This window comes from Chiloscyllium plagiosum, unplaced genomic scaffold, assembly GCF_037043375.1.
Source record: "Chiloscyllium plagiosum isolate Xiang-an unplaced genomic scaffold, Cpla_swu_hap1 HiC_scaffold_31, whole genome shotgun sequence".
Classification (NCBI taxonomy): domain Eukaryota; kingdom Metazoa; phylum Chordata; class Chondrichthyes; order Orectolobiformes; family Hemiscylliidae; genus Chiloscyllium; species Chiloscyllium plagiosum.
The window spans coordinates 30,189,017-30,214,016 of NW_028270169.1; the positions used below are offsets into that span (position 1 = coordinate 30,189,017).

At 50.7% G+C, this 25,000-nt stretch overlaps 1 protein-coding gene across 4 annotated transcripts in view; it reads left to right on the forward strand.

The window, feature by feature from the left end:
- Positions 1-25,000, forward strand: part of usp32 (ubiquitin specific peptidase 32) — a 214,057-nt gene that overhangs the window by 55,277 nt on the left and 133,780 nt on the right. For all 4 annotated transcript variants that reach the window (XM_087977391.1, XM_043718523.2, XM_043718524.2 and 1 more), the window contains exon 3: positions 21,210-21,315. In XM_087977391.1, the coding sequence (XP_087833517.1) occupies positions 21,210-21,315 (106 nt within the window). The remainder of the gene's footprint in view (positions 1-21,209; positions 21,316-25,000) is intronic.

Here is a 25,000-nt window from a genome sequence, read left to right on the forward strand (position 1 = left end):
ACACACACGCGCGCCTCGCCCTCCACACACACACGCGCGCCTCGCCCTCCACACACACACGCGCGCCTCGCCCTCCACACACACACGCGCGCCTCGCCCTCCACACACACACGCGCGCCTCGCCCTCCACACACACACGCGCGCCTCGCCCTCCACACACACACGCGCGCCTCGCCCTCCACACACACACACGCGCGCCTCGCCCTCCACACACACACGCGCGCCTCGCCCTCCACACACACACGCGCGCCTCGCCCTCCACACACACACGCGCGCCTCGCCCTCCACACACACACGCGCGCCTCGCCCTCCACACACACACGCGCGCCTCGCCCTCCACACACACACGCGCGCCTCGCCCTCCACACACACACGCGCGCCTCGCCCTCCACACACACACGCGCGCCTCGCCCTCCACACACACACGCGCGCCTCGCCCTCCACACACACACGCGCGCCTCGCCCTCCACACACGCGCGCGCCTCGCCCTCCACACACGCGCGCGCCTCGCCCTCCACACACGCGCGCGCCTCGCCCTCCACACACGCGCGCGCCTCGCCCTCCACACACGCGCGCGCCTCGCCCTCCACACACGCGCGCGCCTCGCCCTCCACACACACGCGCGCCTCGCCCTCCACACACACGCGCGCCTCGCCCTCCACACACACGCGCGCCTCGCCCTCCACACACACGCGCGCCTCGCCCTCCACACACACGCGCGCCTCGCCCTCCACACACACGCGCGCCGCGCCCTCCACACACACGCGCGCCTCGCCCTCCACACACACGCGCGCCTCGCCCTCCACACACACGCGCGCCTCGCCCTCCACACACACGCGCGCCTCGCCCTCCACTCACGCGCGCCTCGCCCTCCACTCACGCGCGCCTCGCCCTCCCCCCACACGCACACACACACACACACACACACACACGCCTCGCCCTCCACACACACACACACGCCTCGCCCTCCCCCCACACACACACGCCTCGCCCTCCCCCCACACACACACACACACACACACACACACACACACACACACACGCGCCTCGCCCTCCCCCCACACACACACACGCGCCTCGCCCTCCCCACACACACACACACACACGCGCCTCGCCCTCCCCCCACACACACACACACACGCGCCTCGCCCTCCCCACACACACACACACACACACACACACACACACACACACACACGCGCGCCTCGCCCTCCACACACACGCGCGCCTCGACCTCCACACACACAAGCGCCTCGACCTCCACACACACACACACACACACACACACACACACACACACACACGCGCCTCGCCCTCCACACACACGCGCGCACACACACACACACACACACACACACACACACGCCTCGCCCTCCACACACACGCCTCGCCCTCCACACACACGCCTCGCCCTCCACACACACGCCTCGCCCTCCACACACACGCCTCGCCCTCCACACACACGCCTCGCCCTCCACACACACGCCTCGCCCTCCACACACACGCCTCGCCCTCCACACACACGCCTCGCCCTCCACACACACGCCTCGCCCTCCACACACACGCGCCTCGCCCTCCACACACACGCGCCTCGCCCTCCACACACACGCGCCTCGCCCTCCACACACACGCGCCTCGCCCTCCACACACACGCGCCTCGCCCTCCACACACGCGCGCCTCGCCCTCCACACACGCGCGCCTCGCCCTCCACACACGCGCGCCTCGCCCTCCACACACGCGCGCCTCGCCCTCCACACACGCGCGCCTCGCCCTCCACACACGCGCGCCTCGCCCTCCACACACGCGCGCCTCGCCCTCCACACACGCGCGCCTCGCCCTCCACACACGCGCGCCTCGCCCTCCACACACACACGCGCGCCTCGCCCTCCACACACACACGCGCGCCTCGCCCTCCACACACACACGCGCGCCTCGCCCTCCACACACACACGCGCGCCTCGCCCTCCACACACACACGCGCGCCTCGCCCTCCACGCACACACGCGCGCCTCGCCCTCCACGCACACACGCGCGCCTCGCCCTCCACGCACACACGCGCGCCTCGCCCTCCACGCACACACGCGCGCCTCGCCCTCCACGCACACACGCGCGCCTCGCCCTCCACGCACACACGCGCGCCTCGCCCTCCACGCACACACGCGCGCCTCGCCCTCCACGCACACACGCGCGCCTCGCCCTCCACGCACACACGCGCGCCTCGCCCTCCACGCACACACGCGCGCCTCGCCCTCCACGCACACACGCGCGCCTCGCCCTCCACGCACACACGCGCGCCTCGCCCTCCACGCACACACGCGCGCCTCGCCCTCCACGCACACACGCGCGCCTCGCCCTCCACGCACACACGCGCGCCTCGCCCTCCACGCACACACGCGCGCCTCGCCCTCCACGCACACACGCGCGCCTCGCCCTCCACGCACACACGCGCGCCTCGCCCTCCACGCACACACGCGCGCCTCGCCCTCCACGCACACACGCGCGCCTCGCCCTCCACGCACACACGCGCGCCTCGCCCTCCACGCACACACGCGCGCCTCGCCCTCCACGCACACACGCGCGCCTCGCCCTCCACGCACACACGCGCGCCTCGCCCTCCACGCACACACGCGCGCCTCGCCCTCCACGCACACACGCGCGCCTCGCCCTCCACGCACACACGCGCGCCTCGCCCTCCACGCACACACGCGCGCCTCGCCCTCCACGCACACACGCGCGCCTCGCCCTCCACGCACACACGCGCGCCTCGCCCTCCACGCACACACGCGCGCCTCGCCCTCCACGCACACACGCGCGCCTCGCCCTCCACGCACACACGCGCGCCTCGCCCTCCACGCACACACGCGCGCCTCGCCCTCCACGCACACACGCGCGCCTCGCCCTCCACGCACACACGCGCGCCTCGCCCTCCACGCACACACGCGCGCCTCGCCCTCCACGCACACACGCGCGCCTCGCCCTCCACGCACACACGCGCGCCTCGCCCTCCACGCACACACGCGCGCCTCGCCCTCCACGCACACACGCGCGCCTCGCCCTCCACGCACACACGCGCGCCTCGCCCTCCACGCACACACGCGCGCCTCGCCCTCCACGCACACACGCGCGCCTCGCCCTCCACGCACACACGCGCGCCTCGCCCTCCACGCACACACGCGCGCCTCGCCCTCCACGCACACACGCGCGCCTCGCCCTCCACGCACACACGCGCGCCTCGCCCTCCACGCACACACGCGCGCCTCGCCCTCCACGCACACACGCGCGCCTCGCCCTCCACGCACACACGCGCGCCTCGCCCTCCACGCACACACGCGCGCCTCGCCCTCCACGCACACACGCGCGCCTCGCCCTCCACGCACACACGCGCGCCTCGCCCTCCACGCACACACGCGCGCCTCGCCCTCCACGCACACACGCGCGCCTCGCCCTCCACGCACACACGCGCGCCTCGCCCTCCACGCACACACGCGCGCCTCGCCCTCCACGCACACACGCGCGCCTCGCCCTCCACGCACACACGCGCGCCTCGCCCTCCACGCACACACGCGCGCCTCGCCCTCCACGCACACACGCGCGCCTCGCCCTCCACGCACACACGCGCGCCTCGCCCTCCACGCACACACGCGCGCCTCGCCCTCCACGCACACACGCGCGCCTCGCCCTCCACGCACACACGCGCGCCTCGCCCTCCACGCACACACGCGCGCCTCGCCCTCCACGCACACACGCGCGCCTCGCCCTCCACGCACACACGCGCGCCTCGCCCTCCACGCACACACGCGCGCCTCGCCCTCCACGCACACACGCGCGCCTCGCCCTCCACGCACACACGCGCGCCTCGCCCTCCACGCACACACGCGCGCCTCGCCCTCCACGCACACACGCGCGCCTCGCCCTCCACGCACACACGCGCGCCTCGCCCTCCACGCACACACGCGCGCCTCGCCCTCCACGCACACACGCGCGCCTCGCCCTCCACGCACACACGCGCGCCTCGCCCTCCACGCACACACGCGCGCCTCGCCCTCCACGCACACACGCGCGCCTCGCCCTCCACGCACACACGCGCGCCTCGCCCTCCACGCACACACGCGCGCCTCGCCCTCCACGCACACACGCGCGCCTCGCCCTCCACGCACACACGCGCGCCTCGCCCTCCACGCACACACGCGCGCCTCGCCCTCCACGCACACACGCGCGCCTCGCCCTCCACGCACACACGCGCGCCTCGCCCTCCACGCACACACGCGCGCCTCGCCCTCCACGCACACACGCGCGCCTCGCCCTCCACGCACACACGCGCGCCTCGCCCTCCACGCACACACGCGCGCCTCGCCCTCCACGCACACACGCGCGCCTCGCCCTCCACGCACACACGCGCGCCTCGCCCTCCACGCACACACGCGCGCCTCGCCCTCCACGCACACACGCGCGCCTCGCCCTCCACGCACACACGCGCGCCTCGCCCTCCACGCACACACGCGCGCCTCGCCCTCCACGCACACACGCGCGCCTCGCCCTCCACGCACACACGCGCGCCTCGCCCTCCACGCACACACGCGCGCCTCGCCCTCCACGCACACACGCGCCTCGCCCTCCACACACACGCGCCTCGCCCTCCACACACACGCGCCTCGCCCTCCACACACACGCGCCTCGCCCTCCACACACACGCGCCTCGCCCTCCACACACACGCGCCTCGCCCTCCACACACACGCGCCTCGCCCTCCACACACACGCGCCTCGCCCTCCACACACACGCGCCTCGCCCTCCACACACACGCGCCTCGCCCTCCACACACACGCGCCTCGCCCTCCACACACACGCGCCTCGCCCTCCACACACACGCGCCTCGCCCTCCACACACACGCGCCTCGCCCTCCACACACACGCGCCTCGCCCTCCACACACACGCGCCTCGCCCTCCACACACACGCGCCTCGCCCTCCACACACACGCGCCTCGCCCTCCACACACACACGCGCCTCGCCCTTCACACACACACACACACACACGCGCCTCGCCCTTCACACACACACACACACACACGCGCCTCGCCCTTCACACACACACACACACACACGCGCCTCGCCCTTCACACACACACACACACACACGCGCCTCGCCCTTCACACACACACACACACACACACACACACACACGCCTCGCCCTCCCCACACACACACACGCCTCGCCCTCCCCCCACACACACACGCCTCGCCCTCCCCCCACACACACACACACGCGCCTCGCCCTCCCCCCACACACACACACGCGCCTCGCCCTCCCCACACACACACACACACACGCGCCTCGCCCTCCCCCCACACACACACACACACGCGCCTCGCCCTCCCCACACACACACACACACACGCGCCTCGCCCTCCACACACACACACACACACACACACACACACACACACGCCTCGCCCTCCACACACACACACACACACACACACACGCCTCGCCCTCCCCACACACACACACGCCTCGCCCTCCCCACACACACACACGCCTCGCCCTCCCCACACACACACACGCCTCGCCCTCCCCCCACACACACACGCGCCTCGCCCTCCACACACACACACACACACACACACACACGCCTCGCCCTCCACACACACACACACACACACACACACACACACACACACACACACACACGCCTCGCCCTCCACACACACACACACGCCTCGCCCTCCACACACACACACACGCCTCGCCCTCCACACACACACACACGCCTCGCCCTCCCCCCACACACACACACGCATCGCCCTCCCCCCACACACACACACACACACGCGCCTCGCCCTCCCCCCACACACACACACACACACACGCGCCTCGCCCTCCCCCCACACACACACACACACACACGCGCCTCGCCCTCCACACACACACACACACACACACACACACACGCGCCTCGCCCTCCACACACACACACACACACACACGCGCCTCGCCCTCCACACACACACACACACACACACGCGCCTCGCCCTCCACACACACACACACACACACGCGCCTCGCCCTCCACACACACACACACACACACACACGCCTCGCCCTCCACACACACACACACACACACACACACACACACACACGCCTCGCCCTCCACACACACACACACACGCCTCGCCCTCCCCACACACACACACGCCTCGCCCTCCCCCCACACACACACGCCTCGCCCTCCCCCCACACACACACGCCTCGCCCTCCCCCCACACACACACACGCCTCGCCCTCCCCCCACACACACACACACACACACACGCGCCTCGCCCTCCACACACACACACACGCACACGCGCCTCGCCCTCCACACACACACACGCACACGCGCCTCTCCCTCCACACACACACACACGCACACGCGCCTCGCCCTCCACACACACACACACACGCGCCTCGCCCTCCACACACACGCACACGCGCCTCGCCCTCCACACACACACACACACACACGCGCCTCGCCCTCCACACACACACACACACGCGCCTCGCCCTCCACACACACACACACACACACACGCCTCGCCCTCCACACACACACACACGCCTCGCCCTCCCCACACACACACACGCCTCGCCCTCCCCCCACACACACACGCCTCGCCCTCCCCCCACACACACACACACGCCTCGCCCTCCCCCCACACACACACACACGCCTCGCCCTCCACACACACACACACACACGCCTCGCCCTCCACACACACACACACACACACACACGCCTCGCCCTCCACACACACACACACACACACACACACACGCCTCGCCCTCCACACACACACACACGCCTCGCCCTCCCCACACACGCCTCGCCCTCCCCCCACACACACACACACGCCTCGCCCTCCACACACACACACACACACACACACACACGCCTCGCCCTCCACACACACACACACACACACACACACGCCTCGCCCTCCACACACACACACACACGCCTCGCCCTCCACACACACACACACACACACACACACACACACGCCTCGCCCTCCACACACACACACACACACACACACACACACACACACACACGCCTCGCCCTCCACACACACACACGCCTCGCCCTCCACACACACACACGCACACACACACACACACACACACACACACGCCTCGCCCACCACACACACACACACACGCCTCGCCCTCCACACACACACACGCCTCGCCCTCCCCACACACACACACACGCCTCGCCCTCCCCCCACACACACACGCCTCGCCCTCCCCCCACACACACACACACGCCTCGCCCTCCCCCCACACACACACACACGCCTCGCCCTCCACACATACACACACACACACACGCCTCGCCCTCCACACACACACACACGCCTCGCCCTCCACACACACACACACACACACACGCCTCGCCCTCCACACACACACACACACACACACACACACGCCTCGCCCTCCACACACACACACACGCCTCGCCCTCCCCACACACACACCCGCCTCGCCCTCCACACACACACACACACACGCCTCACCCTCCACACACACACACACACGCCTCGCCCTCCACACACACACACACACGCCTCGCCCTCCACACACACACACACGCCTCGCCCTCCCCACACACACACACGCCTCGCCCTCCCCCCACACACACACACACACGCCTCGCCCTCCACACACACACACACACACACACACACACGCCTCGCCCTCCACACACACACACACACACACACACACACACACGCCTCGCCCTCCACACACACACACACGCCTCGCCCTCCACACACACACACACGCCTCGCCCTCCACACACACACACACACACACACGCCTCGCCCTCCACACACACACACACACACACACACACACGCCTCGCCCTCCACACACACACACACGCCTCGCCCTCCCCACACACACACCCGCCTCGCCCTCCACACACACACACACACACGCCTCACCCTCCACACACACACACACACGCCTCGCCCTCCACACACACACACACACGCCTCGCCCTCCACACACACACACACGCCTCGCCCTCCCCACACACACACACGCCTCGCCCTCCCCCCACACACACACACACACGCCTCGCCCTCCACACACACACACACACACACACACACACGCCTCGCCCTCCACACACACACACACACACACACACACACACACGCCTCGCCCTCCACACACACACACACGCCTCGCCCTCCACACACACACACACACACACACACACACACGCCTCGCCCTCCACACACACACACACACACACACACGCCTCGCCCTCCACACACACACACGCCTCGCCCTCCACACACACACACACACACACACACGCCTCGCCCTCCACACACACACACACACACACACGCCTCGCCCTCCACACACACACACACGCCTCGCCCTCCACACACACACACACGCCTCGCCCTCCCCACACACACACCCGCCTCGCCCTCCACACACACACACACGCGCCTCGCCCTCCACACACACACACACACACGCGCCTCGCCCTCCACACACACACACACACACACACACACGCCTCGCCCTACACACACACACACACACACACACACACACACACACACACACACACACACACACACACACGCCTCGCCCTCCACACACACACACACACGCCTCGCCCTCCACACACACACACACACGCCTCGCCCTCCACACACACACACACGCCTCGCCCTCCACACACACACACACGCCTCGCCCTCCACACACACACACACACGCCTCGCCCTCCACACACACACACGCCTCGCCCTCCACACACACACACACACACGCCTCGCCCTCCACACACACACACACACACGCCTCGCCCTCCACACACACACACACACGCCTCGCCCTCCACACACACACACACACGCCTCGCCCTCCACACACACACACACGCCTCGCCCTCCACACACACACACACGCCTCGCCCTCCCCACACACACACGCCTCGCCCTCCCCACACACACACACGCCTCGCCCTCCCCACACACACACACACACACACACACACACACACACGCACACACACGCGCCTCGCCCCGCGCGCACACACGCCTCGCCCTGCACACACACCCCACAATGTTGTTTTAGGCCAATGCAGTGATGGTACTGGGATTGAATGTCAAAAGAAAATGGTTAAATTGTTTGTCTTACTGGAAATGGCCATTGCCTAGTACTTGCATGGTGTGAATGTTAGTCCAATTTTGTCAGTCCAAAATTATCCAATTATTGTTGAATTTGGATAGGGACTGCTTCTTTGTATGAAGAGTCACATGGGATTGATGGAGAGAAAATCATTGAAGCTGAAGATGGTTGGACGAGAACACTACCCTGGAGATTTGCTACAGAGATGATGCTGATTTGTTTGACTTCACAACAACCGCAGCCATATTCCTTTTCAATCAGTATAACCCTGACCAATGCAAAGTTTTTTTTTCCTCCTGATTCCCATTGACTCCAGTATTGCTGGGGATCTTTGATGCCACATTTGATCAAGTACAGTCTTGATGTAAAGGCAATCACTCTTGCCTCCACCTTTGGAGTACAGCTGTTTTATCCATATTTGAAACAAATTGTCATCAGGTCAGGGACTGAGTAACCCTGTCCGAACAAAACTAAATATCAGTGAGCAGTTTAGCGTGAAGCAAATGTTGTTTGAAAGCTCAATTAATGACCCCATCTGTCACTTTACTGATCAGCAAGAATAGACTGATGGTGTGTTAATTGGCCATGATTGGAATTGCCATGCTTTTTACGTATAAGACTTAGCTGGGCAATGTTCCACACTCCCATTTAAATGCCAGTATTATAGCTATATTGGGACAGCATGTCTGGATGAACAGCAGTTTCTGGAAAGCATGTCAATAACATTGTTGGAATGTTGTCAGTGCTTGTACCCTTTGCATTATTCAGAGACTTTGCCTTTTTCTTGATATCATATGAGTGAGTCAAATTGGATGAAGCCTTGCATATACGATGCTAGGGTCCTCAGGAGAAGGCTTAAAAGAATTATCCATTAACTTGGCATTTCTGACTGCTAATTATTGCAAATACTTCAGCCTTACCTTTTATGTGTTTCTAAAAGTTACTGTAGTCACTCTCCCTCTGTGTATTTTTTAATCAATTGACTGCACTACCTTCTTCCAAAAATTCACTTCTGATGTCCTGTTAAGAGAGACTAACCTTCCTCAATTCTACTCTTAACTTTCTAGCTGCGAGAGGAACTCCAGTGTTGCTTTCACTTCTCAGCTCCCTGAGGTCTATTCTAATGCTTGCTACTTAATTGGTTACATACTTGTGCCCACTGACATCACTTGAAAGCATCGCATCAGGTTCAACATATGTTGATGGCACTCAACACCACTGACCCACTACTTCTCTTTTAATTCTTCTCTCTATGTGGGCAATTGATTTTTTTTTCAAAATTATATCATGGATGTTTTGAAAATAAGCTATGTTAAGCATTGGAAGGTCAAGACGATTGTAGTCACCTGACCAGTTTCCAAACCCACTTGTGAACCAGCAGCTTTTACTGAAGCAGGCTGCTCTCAACCTGAGCATGGTATGCAACTCAAAGATGAATTTTCAGCTGCAATTTCTCTACACTGTAAAGTTTTCTTACCTCGAAGACTGTCCATCTCTGCCTTTGTCAAACTTGCCATTGTCGAAAGCCTCCATTATGCCTTTGAAAGCTTGCTCTAAGGTATCTTGCCGTTTTCCTCCCCTCAGTCGAAGCAAAACGCTCAGAGACACAGTTTTACCTCCTTCATCTTTATTCTGGGCCCTGGAGGGAGAGAGAAAGATCACCCATGTGCACAAAGACATGAGTTCACGGGCTTCTCTGGAACAGCAATTTTACAATGAGCTATATAGTCATTTTAAAGGGAGGCGCATCCAGATAAGGCACATACATATTAATTGGGTGACCGTTAGAATCAGCAAGTATCAATAATAAAGATTAAGCCATCTGCTGTTGCATAATGAATAACTGGCTTCACATAATGTGTACTTTTTAACCTTGTTAGCTGACGTTACGTACTGAATGCTACCTCATCTTGTTAAATGTCTCAACATACTGACTGCTTTTGCCTGAATCATCAATTTTCCTGCTCCTCAGATGCTGCCTGACCTGCTGTGCTTTTCCAGCACCACTGTAATCTAGACTCTGGTTTCCAGCGTCTGCAGTCCTCACTTTTGCCTGCTTTTCTACCTTGTTAACCCATTACCCTTGCCTCTAGCACCCAATTGTTAACTGTAAGTTCTTATCTGATCTGAGTCATGCTCAGCTTATCCTCTTGTTTCACAAATCTCCGAACTTAACTCCTTCCCTGCCTGCTTATACATGATACACATTCTCATTCCCTCCTTTTATCATTTCATGATAACTACCTAGATGGCACGGACAGCAGTATTTAAGCAAGTTATTGGTACACAGCACGCAGTGATTATAACAACAAAAATTACCAGTCAGTTACAGTAATTAGTGTTTGAAGAATCCTCCCATGTGGGGGGAGAAAAAATTAACCAGTAAAGTTCTTAAAGCCACAGTTCTTCGTGACCACTCTATCCCTCCAAGTCGAGTGGAAATGAGCCAGTTTTCTAAAATCCCCTTTCATAAAGTCCAACCTGAAAACAAAATTCAGCCTGTCCTTGCATCACTCCTCAGAGAAATCTGAATTCTTGGATAAGGGCAGTTAACTGCTTCATTAAACTGATGAGACATCCATCCTTCTGGAGATGCTGCAGATGAAGGAAACCAGCACATTTGAGCATGCAGTGCAGCAGTTGCAGTGGAAGGCTAGGTAAATGCAGCATTCTTTGCTACTTCTGCTCTCGCTCTGGTGGTTTAATGTCCGTCAGAAGGCCACTGGCAAAAAGCATACATACCTCCTCTTCACTGTTGTTAGCTTCTTCACTGCTTTTGCTCGTGGCTAAGGAGCTGAATGAATCCATTAGATCAATTTGTGGAGGGATGGGTGGTGGTCCGAAGGTGTGCTTTACCCGTGAATGGAGAAACTCTGCAGACTATGTTAGCTGCTGAAAGTATCTTTGCATTTCCTCTCTGCCAAGGTGGTTATCAGCATGAAGATAGTCACACATTTAACTAACTAAATTGTGTCTGCCTATTTCAATATTCTTTGAATTATTGAAGTCTGTTATTCTATTCACTATTTATGATATTATCAAGTTTTACACAATCCATAAACTTCTAAATTGTACTGTCTAAACAATTCATTCATTTATAAAAAGCAATCAATGGTCTTAAAATCAAACCTTCAGGGGAACCTCATTCAGGTTGTTGAAAAATTATTTTCCTTTAACAAATTAATACTTGGCTAATGTGAAAGCTATAAGGAAAAATATTTCAAAAGTCTGGAACAGCAAGAAAACACCATGTTTTTTGTGCTTCAGCAATTGAAGAGGCAGTTTCAGTTCAGATTTAAATCTCAAATCTTCGTGGGAAACAAATGCAGAATATTTTAAAATATGTTCTCCAAATGAATTTTCCCAAATAAAACAGTCGGAATTACAGTAGCAACTTTAGTAGAGATTGAGATTCTTTGAATTTGCAATATGAAGGGGGCCAATGAAGTCTTAACAATAATTAACAGAACTGAAACATCTCAGCCTCAAGTTCTGATATTCTGTAGAAACATCAAACTCAAAATGCACTCTTCTTTTTGTGAACACTCTGCATTAAAAAGACACAGCAGCAAAGATATTTTAATACAATATGTTCATCTGGCTGAAGCATGATCACTGACACAACTGTTTTCTTTAAAACAGTCATTGTAGAATCATGGTCTCAAGGCACTCAATCAGTTTGCTTTAAGGTAACAAGTTTGATAATTTTAAAAAGGACATAATGTCATACAATTTCAAAATAAAAATAAAATCTGCCCTTTACTATTGCCCACAAAACATTGAATTGAGATCCTAATTCAAACAAGGCAAAACTGTTACTTAAAAGGATTTTCTGAACCAGTATTTTAACAAACCAAAATTTTTAAACATCAAACACTCTCAGCATGGCGCAATTTAAATTGAAACTATCCTTTTTCAACGCAAGTATTAGTACAACCTTTATTTCAACATTTCTCGTTTTTAATTTTTTTTTGCATCCTTTCACTGAAATTACACTTGGAACAAGAGAAAGCCTTCGCAGCAGACCATATGGCGTCACAATCCAAGTCACTCTCTTCCCCAAGAGCAAAGACTCACAGACATTCAAATTTTGCCATGAGGGGACTTTAATCCCTTTCTCACTTTCCTTATGGGGCTCGAACCCCACGTAAACACACACAATTCGAATTCCACTTAAAACACAGAGCTTGAATGTCACTCAGGCCCAGAGAGCTCGAGCCCCGTGCCACACTGAGGACCCGAACCCTGAATCAACCCACCCAGTAGGCTCGAGGCCCAGTACCACACAGAGGACTCTAACCCCAACCAAACCCATCCCAGGGGACTCCCAACCCCAGTACTGTGCAGAGGACTCCAATCCCGACCAAACCAACCCCCCCCCCCCTCCTCCCCAAGCGGCGCAGATGACTCTAACTGCAACCACCTCACCCCCACCCCTACCCCAATGCAGTGCAGAGAACTTGAACCTCTGTCAGCCAGCGGGCTTGTGAAACTGTGTCTCTCAACTGAACTAATTATCGTTCGAGGAATCTGTAGAATACGGAGTGATTGAGCAAGAGGACGGTCTCCGGCGCACAGGAATATCGAGAGGGATCAAGGTTTAAAACATTACCTTGTGGGCCTGTCCTCTCAAGACACCAATGTTCCGGGCAGCCACTGACATCATCCGATCGTAACTAGCAGTCTGGATCCTGCTGACTACGCCAATATTGTGGTCCCGTTTCCCCCGACAGTCGAAGCAAAACACTCAGAGACAGAGTGTGACTTTACCTCCTCCATCTTTATTGATGCCCTGGAGAGAACGATTGCCCATGTGCACAGAGACATGAATTAGTGTTCTTCTCTGAAATATCAATTTCTTAATGAATTATATAATCATTTTACAGGGAGGAGCATCCAGATAAGTCAACATATATATTAATTGTGTGACCGTTAGAATCAACGGGTATCAGTAGTAAAGATTAAGCCATCTGCTGTTACACATGAATAACTGGCTTCACATAATGAATATTTTTTACCTTGTTAATTGAAGTTACATACTGAAATGCTACCTTATCTTGTTAAATGGCTCTACATAATGACTGCTTTTCCACCTTGGTAACTCATTGCCCTTGCTTCCAGCACCCCATTTCTGACTGTAAGTTCTTATCTGAGTCATGCCTAGCTGAATCTCTTGTTTCACAAAACTCAGATCTTAACTCTTTCCCTGCCTGCTTATACCCTATACACATTCTCATAGGCCAGCCTCTCTCACTCCATTCTCCGTAAACCGTTGCCTGTATTCCAGTTGTTATGCAAAGGAAGGAAATATACTGCCTTTATCTGTGTTGTTTCTAAAACGTCCTCTAAATAGTCTTATACTTCATGCACATATCCCAAACTGCTGCTGAAAAGTCAAAAGAAATAAAACTAGACAAACTTATAGACATTGGTTACTGACGCTGGCTGTGCGGTGGTTAGCACTTGCATGGTGTGAATGTTAGTCCCTGTTTGTCAGTCCAAAATTATCCAATTATTGTTGCATTTGAACAGTAACTGCTTCTTTGTATGAAGACGCATATGTGATCTGATGGTAGAGGCACAGTCATTGTTGAAGCTGAACATGCTTGGCCTAGAACACTAGCACTGCTACCTCACAGTGCCAGGAACATGGATTCACTTCCACCCTCTGGCAGCTGTTCGTGTGGAGTTTGCATGTCCCCGTGTCTGAGTGGGTTTTCACCAGGTGCTCCGGTTTCTTCTTACAGTCTAAAGATGTGCAGGTTAGGTGGACTAGCTATGCTAAATTACCCATAGTGTTTACCGATGTATAGGTGAAGTGCATTAATCATGAAATGTATGGTTCTAGGGAAGGGTTAGAAAGATGGGTCTGGGTGGGATGCGCTTCGGAGGGTTGGTGTGAATTTGTTTGCACACTGTCAGGGTTCGATGACTCTGAATGTGCTTTGGGTGGAAACGTCCATTCCCAAACTGGCTGAGTGTTAAATGACATAATTATGAGACTGGGTCTGTGACAGACAGGGAAGGAACCAACAAGAGGCAAATCTGTTTGACCTTGACTTCAGAAAATGATGCAGGTACATCTGACCATTGCAGGTGAGGTGAGAAAGGCCATTGCAAAGTCCCTGTGAAGATAAAGTGCCAAATTTACATTGGGCATTTTATTCATGCATTATGTTCTGAGACATCTTCAATGTGCTCGGTAGGATAGCTTCAGAAGATATCTAGCAAATCAAAACTGATTATCAATGAGGCATCCTATGATAGTCATCACAAATATCCATATCCTCAACAATGGCAGAACTTAGCACATCAGTGCAAAGCACGAAATGCAAGTGTTTGCAACCATCTTCTGCCAGAAGTGCCAAATGGACAATCTATCTCTGCCTTCTCTGGATGTTCCCAACATTACAGTTAGAAATTTTGATCCAGTTTGGCCCACTGCACAAGTTAACAGGAAATTGTTGGAGATACCAGATACTGCAAAGGCTATGGATTCTGAAAAGTTCTGAGCAGCAGTGCTAAACATTTGTGTCCCAGAGGTAGTGTGATCTTAGCCAAACTTTTCCACTCTAGCCACAAGGCTGGTATCTGCCCAAAAATGTGGATAGATTGAGAAGGGATTTTGAAAAGGTGATGATGCAGACCAAAAGCAAAGGGATAGTACCTGAGGAATGGGAGCTATCTATAATGCAAATTCTCATAGAATTAGGGAAGGGAAATTCAGTTTTAGTTGAAATAGGTTTGAGAGGGTAGAATTTCAGTTTCATGGGCACTACTTATTTGAAAATACATAAACTGGCTGTGTTACCATTTCATCACTAGCAAGGCATCTCGAACTTTAGACTGATCAATTGGCTGATGTGATATAGGAACGCCCCAGACAATTTTGCAGGGGGACTTGAGAAGGCAGTTAAGAGGTACTTTTCTGAAGTTTGACTTCTGTTGAATATGTTAAAGGAAAATGAAAATTAGTATGGAGGAATTTTGTCCTTGATAAATAGAAAGGGCAACCATTGAATAACATGCAGATTTTTCAAACACTTCTCATTTTGCTTGTTAAATGATAGGTTTCTAGAAATAAAGCAGCCTTCATTATTTTTAGTAGTATTGTAATGTTAGCTGATTTCAGAAAAATCATTGAAATCCAGAGAGCAAAGAGTTCCCTGGATTGTTATCAGTGAAAGGGTTATGTATAGTGTGCAGTCTAGATGAAGGATTGAATCTCACCAGAAATCACCTAATGATCAATTTGGTGAGTTTCTTGGAGGGCTTGAATCTGTAGCCTTGAGCAAGTTCTATTATGCTGCTGTGCCAAACTTGTCTCATTAATGATGCATGACCTACTTGGACATGAGGCCCTGATCAATGACCAATTCTCATCAAAACCCTGACAGACATTCCACACATTCCCTGATTGTTTGTTTGTGCTGGATCTGCAGGACTGACAACGCTCACTCGCTGGACTGTAGTGAAACTACCCTCTGACCACCCCAAGCAGATGACTAACCACATCCAAGTCGTGGACTGTAATTGTACAATGCCCTTGACTTATTATGACAGATGGCAGCTACCCTTGACTTTTCTTCATCTTTAATGAGATGTGTGCATGACTGGCTGATAAGCTCAGCGAATGATCTGTTTATCTCTGGGAAAGTCAAAAATCGTTTAAAAATGTAGGAAGCAGCAATTTTCCTTTCCGACTTCTATTATCATTGTTAACTTTAATGGGTGGCCATTAGTTGAGCCAGATTTGCTTGACCATGTCTTTTATTTCATATCTTAACTCTTGATTTTCTTTTTCTTTTTTTGTTTCTAATGCTAGTAGATTTTTTTTTTGTCCAGGGCAGATATATGGACAGCTTTAGTCTTAGTTATTTTCAGTTACATAAATGTTAACTTCCTATTGGGGACAAGGCCAAGGCAGAAGAAGGGAACATTTTGTATTTGTTGAGGTATTGCTTCATTTGTGCTTTTAACCTGTAAAAAATGTAACTTTGCAGAATTCTTTACAGAGATTTACGAATTAATTTTATTAACTGTCTTCTATGACTGGTTAGCATACAAAAAATAACAAGTTTTTTTTCTCCCTTTGCATTATTGTTAAATAGCGGTCTCCAATTCATTTTCATTTTGCCAAACTTGAGAGGTGAATATACAGCAGCTCTCAATTGCTCATTTCCTTAGAGGTTCCCTGGTGAGTTGGTTCACACGTTTAGGTAATCAAAATCTTACAAGAAGTTCTGGTGCAGTATTATTGGAAATGATATAATATTTTAAGTTGTGTATTTGTTTTTAATATAAAATATCTTGTGTCTGCACCATATTGAAAAGTCTATTATCAGATTTCTCTAACATTTCCTATTAATTCACCTATTTGTGCACAATTTCAAAAAGTGTGACATTGGAAAAGCACAGCAGATCAGGCAGCATTTGAGGAGTAGGAGAGTCAATGTTTTGAGCATGAGCCCTTTATCAGGAATGCCATTCTTGATGAAGGGCATATGTTTGAAACAGTGACTCTCCTGCTCCTCAGATGCTGCCTGATCTGCTGTGCTTTTCCAGCACCACACGTTTTAGTTCTGATCTCCAGCATCTGCAGTCCTAACTTTGTCCTGTTTGTGTACAATGGTAAGTCTGTCTTTTGAATGTAAAAATGAAGCTACACCCTGTCCAACCAACATAAGAGAAAGTGATAACTGCAGATGCTGGAGATTAGAGTCGAGAGTGTGGTGCTGGAAAAGCACAACAGGTCAGGCAGCAGCTTCATTCCTGATGAAGAGCTTTTGCCCGAAACGTCGATTTTCCTGCTCCTCTGATGCTGCCTGACCTGCTGTACTTTTCAAGGACCACACTCGCAACCAATGTAGGAGTCTGAAATGAAAAATTGGTGCTGGGATGTGGGAGTTGCAGGCTTGTAGAGCTAATTTTGTAACGATTGTCATGGGAAAGAGCTTTTGGGGATGGTAGCATTGATTCCAATTTTTATTCTCACTAGCACGTGGGATGAGGTGGGTGTGGGGAGAGGCATGAATTGTCTGAATACGGAGAGGTCCTAGACCTATGAAATGTGAGTATAGTCTTAGTTTGCAATGTATTACTTCCAAATTCGATTTTTCTTCTGTGAGTCTCTTTATCCTTCTCTTTCTAATAGTGCTCTGGGTGTACCCACAACTTGTATACTGCAGTAGTTCAAGAAAACAGCTCACCACCATCTTAAGGACAATTGGGATTGGACAAAAAAATACTGCCCCAGCCAATGATGCCTATTTCCTGTAAACAAATGAAGAAAAAAAACATGCTTATACCCTTGTAAGCATTATTTCATCCAAACTTCTTTGTGTCTGAACTTGTACCAAATCCCATTCATGCATCACCCCTGTGTTTGCTGACCTAAAGTGGGCTCTGATTAAGCAACATCTTGATTGAAAGATTCCTAGTATTGTTTTCAGATTGCACCATCACCTGGTTCCTAACTATCTCTATAATTTTCTCTAGCTGCAAAACACTCAGAAAAATGACATACTTCGAAAGCAGCTTCTTGCACTTTTAATAGCTAGATCTTTATCTGCCTGGGCCTTAATATCTGGAATACCCTCACTATGCTTTTCTTGCTCTGTACCTCACTTTACTCATTGAAGTGACTACTCTCAGCACACCCTTTTTGACCAAAGTTTTGATCATCTAACATATTATCTCCTTATGTGGCTCAATATTTTTTATAAGGACTGTTGACATTTTGGGAACTGAGAAAATTAATTCACAAAAGGCATAGAAAATTGAAAGATATAAAGACACTCAGTAGGTGGCAGCAGAAGGTCAGGCAAAGTATGGGAACTATTTATGGGCCAGAAACGTGTACGACTAGGATGTTGGAAAGATGAAGCCACGTGGGGTGAGCACATTATGTTGGTAGAGGTGTCAGAAGGGCCGGGACATTTGAGCTTGGTTGGAAAAGAGGAAGATGTGTGCGCTCAGTGCAGGTGGAGGTTGTAAAAGTGCTGAGGAGGGAATAAGTGGTCAAGTAAATTAACATGGCATATGGTTTTTCAACTTAAACTTGCGAAGAAAAGTAAATATCATTGGATTTATAGATTTATTCAATTATTGAAATCAGTGTAATTAGTTTTTGTGTTCATAATCTTTAGGCTGAGTGACTTTGGATTATTTATATTACGGATGTTGAATAAAATAGCTTGTCATTTTGTGTACTGTGGAGTTTTAAACTACTCATATGAAAAATATTAATATATATTTGCAAATAAGTTAATTTGATTAGAATCACAGCTTTATTGGCTTGCTGTCAAATGCTGAGTTTGTTTTAACTCTGCGTTTTTGCCATGCGTACATTAATGTGATTAAGTTCTGTGTGATTAGTGAAGATTCATTGCTTAAAAAAGTTCAAAATATTGAGGATGTTAGCACTGTTGAGGATGATAAAATCTACTCTGGGCTAACTTGATGCAGCCAAAAAATGTTGAAATGTCCTTCTGAACTTTTCAATGTGCCAAAGGAAAATATAGTCCAGCACAGGGCCTTTTACATTAAATCACAAAACAAAGGCTCTTGTTATCTCGTCATGCGCCATGTTAATTGAGTGATATATTGTGACAGGACATTTTGTCTGATTACTGGTCCAAGGCCCATTTGGAAGTATGTTGCTTTTCTAAGGGATGAAAATGAATGTTTAGTGAACTTTGACTTTTCTGACAACCAAATCAGTAGCAGCAGTGATATTTCTTGGGGGCATGTTATTGCCATATTTCTTGAAATGGTTTGTAGTTCAGAGGTACAAGTTCAAATAAAAATTCTGAAATTACTCATGCAATATATTAAACATATTGTACCTGTTTTAAAGTTCATACATTTGGACTATAGTCCTGGGATAAGCAATCCTGCTGCTTATTTTGGCGCTGAGAGCAGAATGTTGTGATAAGTAGATAGAAGAGGACATGCAGAAAAACAATGAATAAGAATGACTATGTTTGAATTTGTATATTCTTTATTTTGGGGGAAACCTACTTTTTATGTTATAATAAGGAGCCAAAAACAGGAGTGCGCCATTCAGCCCTCCAATCATTCACCATTCAATGAGATCTTGGTTGATCTTTGCCCTGACTCCATTTACCTGCCTTTGGCCCGTATCCATTAACACCTTTGCTTTACAAGAAGAAAATTTATATCAGATTTAAAATCACTACTGGTCCTGCATTGATGCTGTTGTGGAAGTGTGTTCCAAACATCTACCATCCCTTGTGTGGAAGTGCTTTCTAATATCTCTCCTGAGCAGTCTCTGTCCCCTAGTTCTAAAGTATTAATTCTGTGTAAATGGGCAGAAGATAGTCACCAGTGGCGGCAAGAAATGATTTCATGTCCCTGTGTTTTTTGCATTTGCTTCCCTCCCTCATGTATCAGGAACAGTCAGGTGACCTTTTTTGCACAGGACCTGATAATAGCATGGTCTGTAATTAGTTGAAATCTAGTTGGATTTAATGTATGATTTTATATAGTAACAAGATATCTCTGAAGAATTTTTTGAGTGAAAGGCTTTCTTGCACAGAATATTGAACTTTGCCATTTTAACTTGAGAATTGAGTGTTTAACAGCTGTGCATACTGCATTATATGTAGCCAAAATTCTGTCATCAAGAGAATTAGCTAGCTTGTATTGATGTACAGTATAATTATACTTTAATAGCGTTTTTGTAATGTATCATATATTGTATTGCTACTCATCACTTAACTGGAAGCTTTCAAAGAATGTCATTGTTATTGTTGGCCACAATTGGGGTAGATGATGTATTCAACCCGCAAGCACTGAAACATACTTTTAAAGGCAAAACATGATAATTGTCATCTCCAAGGATTAATATTTAAAAACTAAGTTATGTAGGTGATGGTTACATTTGTATAAAATATTTAAATATTATCAGTGTAATATTTGGAGGAAAATTTGCAAGATCAAAAATACTCAGATTTTGAATTTTTTAAAATTTCTGTAGGTTATCTATCATTCATTTGGTGGAACATCAAAAGGTCTTCATTTTAATAATCTGATAGTGGGGCTGGTCCTCCTGACAAGGGGAAGAGATGAAGAAAAAGCGAAGTGTAAGTACCCCAATCATCATCATTGTATGTTTAATGAAAATGTCAGCAAATTAAAACCTACATTGGTAACAATTCAACTCTATTGAAACCGTTCCCTGATTTGTAACTTGTTATGCAGAGCAGGATTTTGGTGATTTGGAAACTTGAATATTCAGGACAACTTGGATAAATATGAAAATATATTGAATATTTCCAGCAATAATTAGCCACCTATTAATATTTAGCTATCAGTATAGTGCATCTTCTAATTAGTTTTAAATCAACTTGTTCAACAATAATTCTCAACTTTCGGAGCTTCATTTCCAAAAGACATTAGCAAACTATGCAGTGAAGCACAGAAAACCTGTTTTAACTAATGTCTTATGAACTGCACTCTTGACAAACTGGAAAAATTGTATACCTTAATTACTGTGACGTTTACTGTATTATTTTGTTCAATTATTATAGTTTTTAATTTATTTACCTGAATGTAAGTATACTTATTCAATTAACTGGCCACATGAAATACCAACAGTTAATTCAAATTTGAATCAATTTCTCCTCCAATACTATGATGTAATCTCCAAGTAGTCAGTTGAGGGTCCAGGTGAGAGGCTCTGGGCTGGTAAGTTTCATTTAAGGCAAAGTTACATTATTATTTAAATGATTTATGTTGTAATAAAGGAAAATGGTAATGTGTATACATGTATTATATATCTATTATTTGGTCCGTGTTTTTAATTTAATTATGAAGGCCTCTTAATTCAAAATATTTGATCAGTAGGCATACTCCTGGCCAAATGGGTGCCAGATAATGAAAAGTTTGCTGTGCTCCCTATTATCTTTCGATTTGGAATTAATCTGCTAAGAACATTGGAACTCATTAACCTCAGAAATTGTCATGATGTGGAGGGGCTGGTGTTGGTCTGGGTGGATGAAGTCCAAAATTTCACAACCCCAGGTTATAGTCCAACAGGTTTATTTGAAAGTGCAAGCTTTCGGAGTGCCGCTCCTTTGTCAGATAGCTAATGAGGCAGGTACATCGGAAATCTTCATAGCTGAAGTCAGTATGGCTCACCATTCAGTGCTGGCTGTTCATTCGAGCATTCCAACACCAATTCCCCTGCTTTCCTTTTGCACCTAGAGTCATAGTCATATAGCCCATGTCGACCTCATTTCCCAAACTGAACCAGTACCATTTGCCTGTGTTTGGCTCATATCCGTCTAAACCTTGCCTATTCATGTGCCTGTCCAAATGTCTTTTCAGTGTTGTAACTGTACTTGCCTCTATCACTTCCTCTGGCAGCTAGTTCCATATATGCATTATCCTTTTTGTGAAAATGTTGCCTCTCAGGTCCCTTTGTCTTATCGGTTTCTTAGTCAGCATTTTATGCTGTAACAACTATTAAAGAAATACCCCTGAACCATTCTCCCACTTCGTGATGATTTTAAATTGACCACCCCTCCTCACTGATATCCCCAAGCAGAGGGAGTAATGATTTTTCTCTTTATTTATTAACATCCTCATAATTTTAACCTGTACTAGATCTCTTCCCTACTTCAGAAATGCCAACTACTACTCAAATTATCTTCTCATCTAAACCTAATATTCTATCAGAATGTACAGCACGGAGACAGACCCTTCGGTTGAACTCGTCCATGCCAACCAGATATCCCACCTAATCTAGTCCCATTTACCAGCACTTGGCCCATATCCCTCTAAACCCTTCCTTTTCATTTGCCCATCCAGATGCCTTTTAAATGTTGCAATTGTACCGCTTCCTCTGGCAATTCATTGCATACACGCACCACCCATGAGGAAGTTGCCACTTAGGTCCCTTTTAAATATTTCCTCTCTCACCCTAAACCTTGGCTTTCTAGTTCTGGACTCCCCCACCCCAGGGAAAAAACTTTGTCTATTTATCCTATCCATGCCCCTCATACTTTTATAAACCTCTATGAGGTCAACCCTCAGCCTTCGACACTCCAGGGAAAACAGCTCCAACCTATTCAATCTCTCCCTATAGCTCAAATCCTCCAATCTGGCAACATCCTTATAAATCTTTTCTGAACCCTTTCAAGTTTCACAACATCCTTCCAATTTGAAGGAGACCAGAATTGCACACACTATTCCAAAAGTGGCCTAACCAATGTACAGTTGCAACCTAACATCCCAACTCCTGTACTCAATGTTTTGACCAATTAAGACAAACATATCAAACGCCACCTTCATTATCCTATCGACCTGCGACTCTACTTTCAAGGAGCTATGAACCTGCACTCCAAGGTCTCTCTGTTCAGCGACACTCCTTTGGACCCTACCATTAAGGGTATAAGTCCTGCTAAGGTTTGCTTCACAAAATGCAGCACTTCACATTTATCTGAATTAAACTCCATCTGCCACTCATCAGCCCATTGGCCCATCTGATGAAGATCCCATTGTAATCTGAGGTAACCTTCGCTGCCCACTACGCCTCCAATTTTGGTGTCATCTGCAAACTTATTAACTATACCCCCTATGTTCATATCCAAATTACATAAATGACGAAAAGTAGTGGACCCAGCACCAATCCTTGTGGCACTCCACTGTTCACAAGCATCCAATCTGAAAAAACAATGCTCCACCACCACCACTCTTCTACCTTAGAGCCAGTTCTGTATCCAAATGGCTAGTTCTCCTTCTATTCCATGAGATCTAACCTTGCTAATCAGTCAACCATGAGGAACCTTGTCGAATGTGTTACTGAAGTCCATGTAGATCATGTCCACCCCTCTGCTCTCGTCAATCCTCTTGGTGACTTGTTCAAAAAACTCAATCAAGTTTGTGAGACATGATTTCCCACACACAAAGCCATGTTGACTATCTCTAATCAGTCCTCGCCTTTTCAAATATGTGTAAATCCCGTCCCTCAGGATTCCCTCCAACAACTCACCCACCACTGAAATCAGGCTCACTGATCTATAGTTCCCTGGCTTGTCCGGAGCACCTTTCTTAAATAATAGTACCACGTTAGCCAACCTGCAGTATTCTGGCACCTCACTTGTGACTATTGATGATACAAATATCTCAGCAAGGGGCCCAGCAATCACTTTCCTAGCTTCCCACAGGGTACACCTGATCAGGTCCTAGGGGTTTTATCCACTTTTATGTGTTTCAAGACATCCAGCACTTCCTTCTCTGTAATATGGACACTTTTCAACATGTCATCATCTATTTTCCCACATTCTATATCTTCCATGACCTTCTCCACAGTAAACACTGATGCAACATAATTGTTTAGTATCTTCCCCCATCTCCTGTAGCTCCACACAGAGGCTCCCTGCTGATCCTTGAGAAGCCCTATTCGCTCCCTAGTTGGCCCTTTGTCCTCTTCAGATTCTCCTTAACTCTGTTTGCCAAAGCTATCTCATGTCCACTTTTTGCCCTCCGAATTTCCCTCTTAAGTATACTTCTACTGCCTTTATACTCTTGTAAGGATTCACTTGATGTCTCCTGTCTATACCTGACATATGCTTCTTTCTTTTTCTTAACCAAACCCTCAATTTCTCTAGTCATCCAGCATTCCCTGCACCTACCAGCCTTTCCTTTCATCCTAACAGAAATATACTATCTCTTGACTCTCGTTATCTCATTTCTGAAGGCTTCCCATTTTCCAACCCGTCCCTTTACCTGCGAACATCTGCACCCAATCAGCTTTTGAAAGTT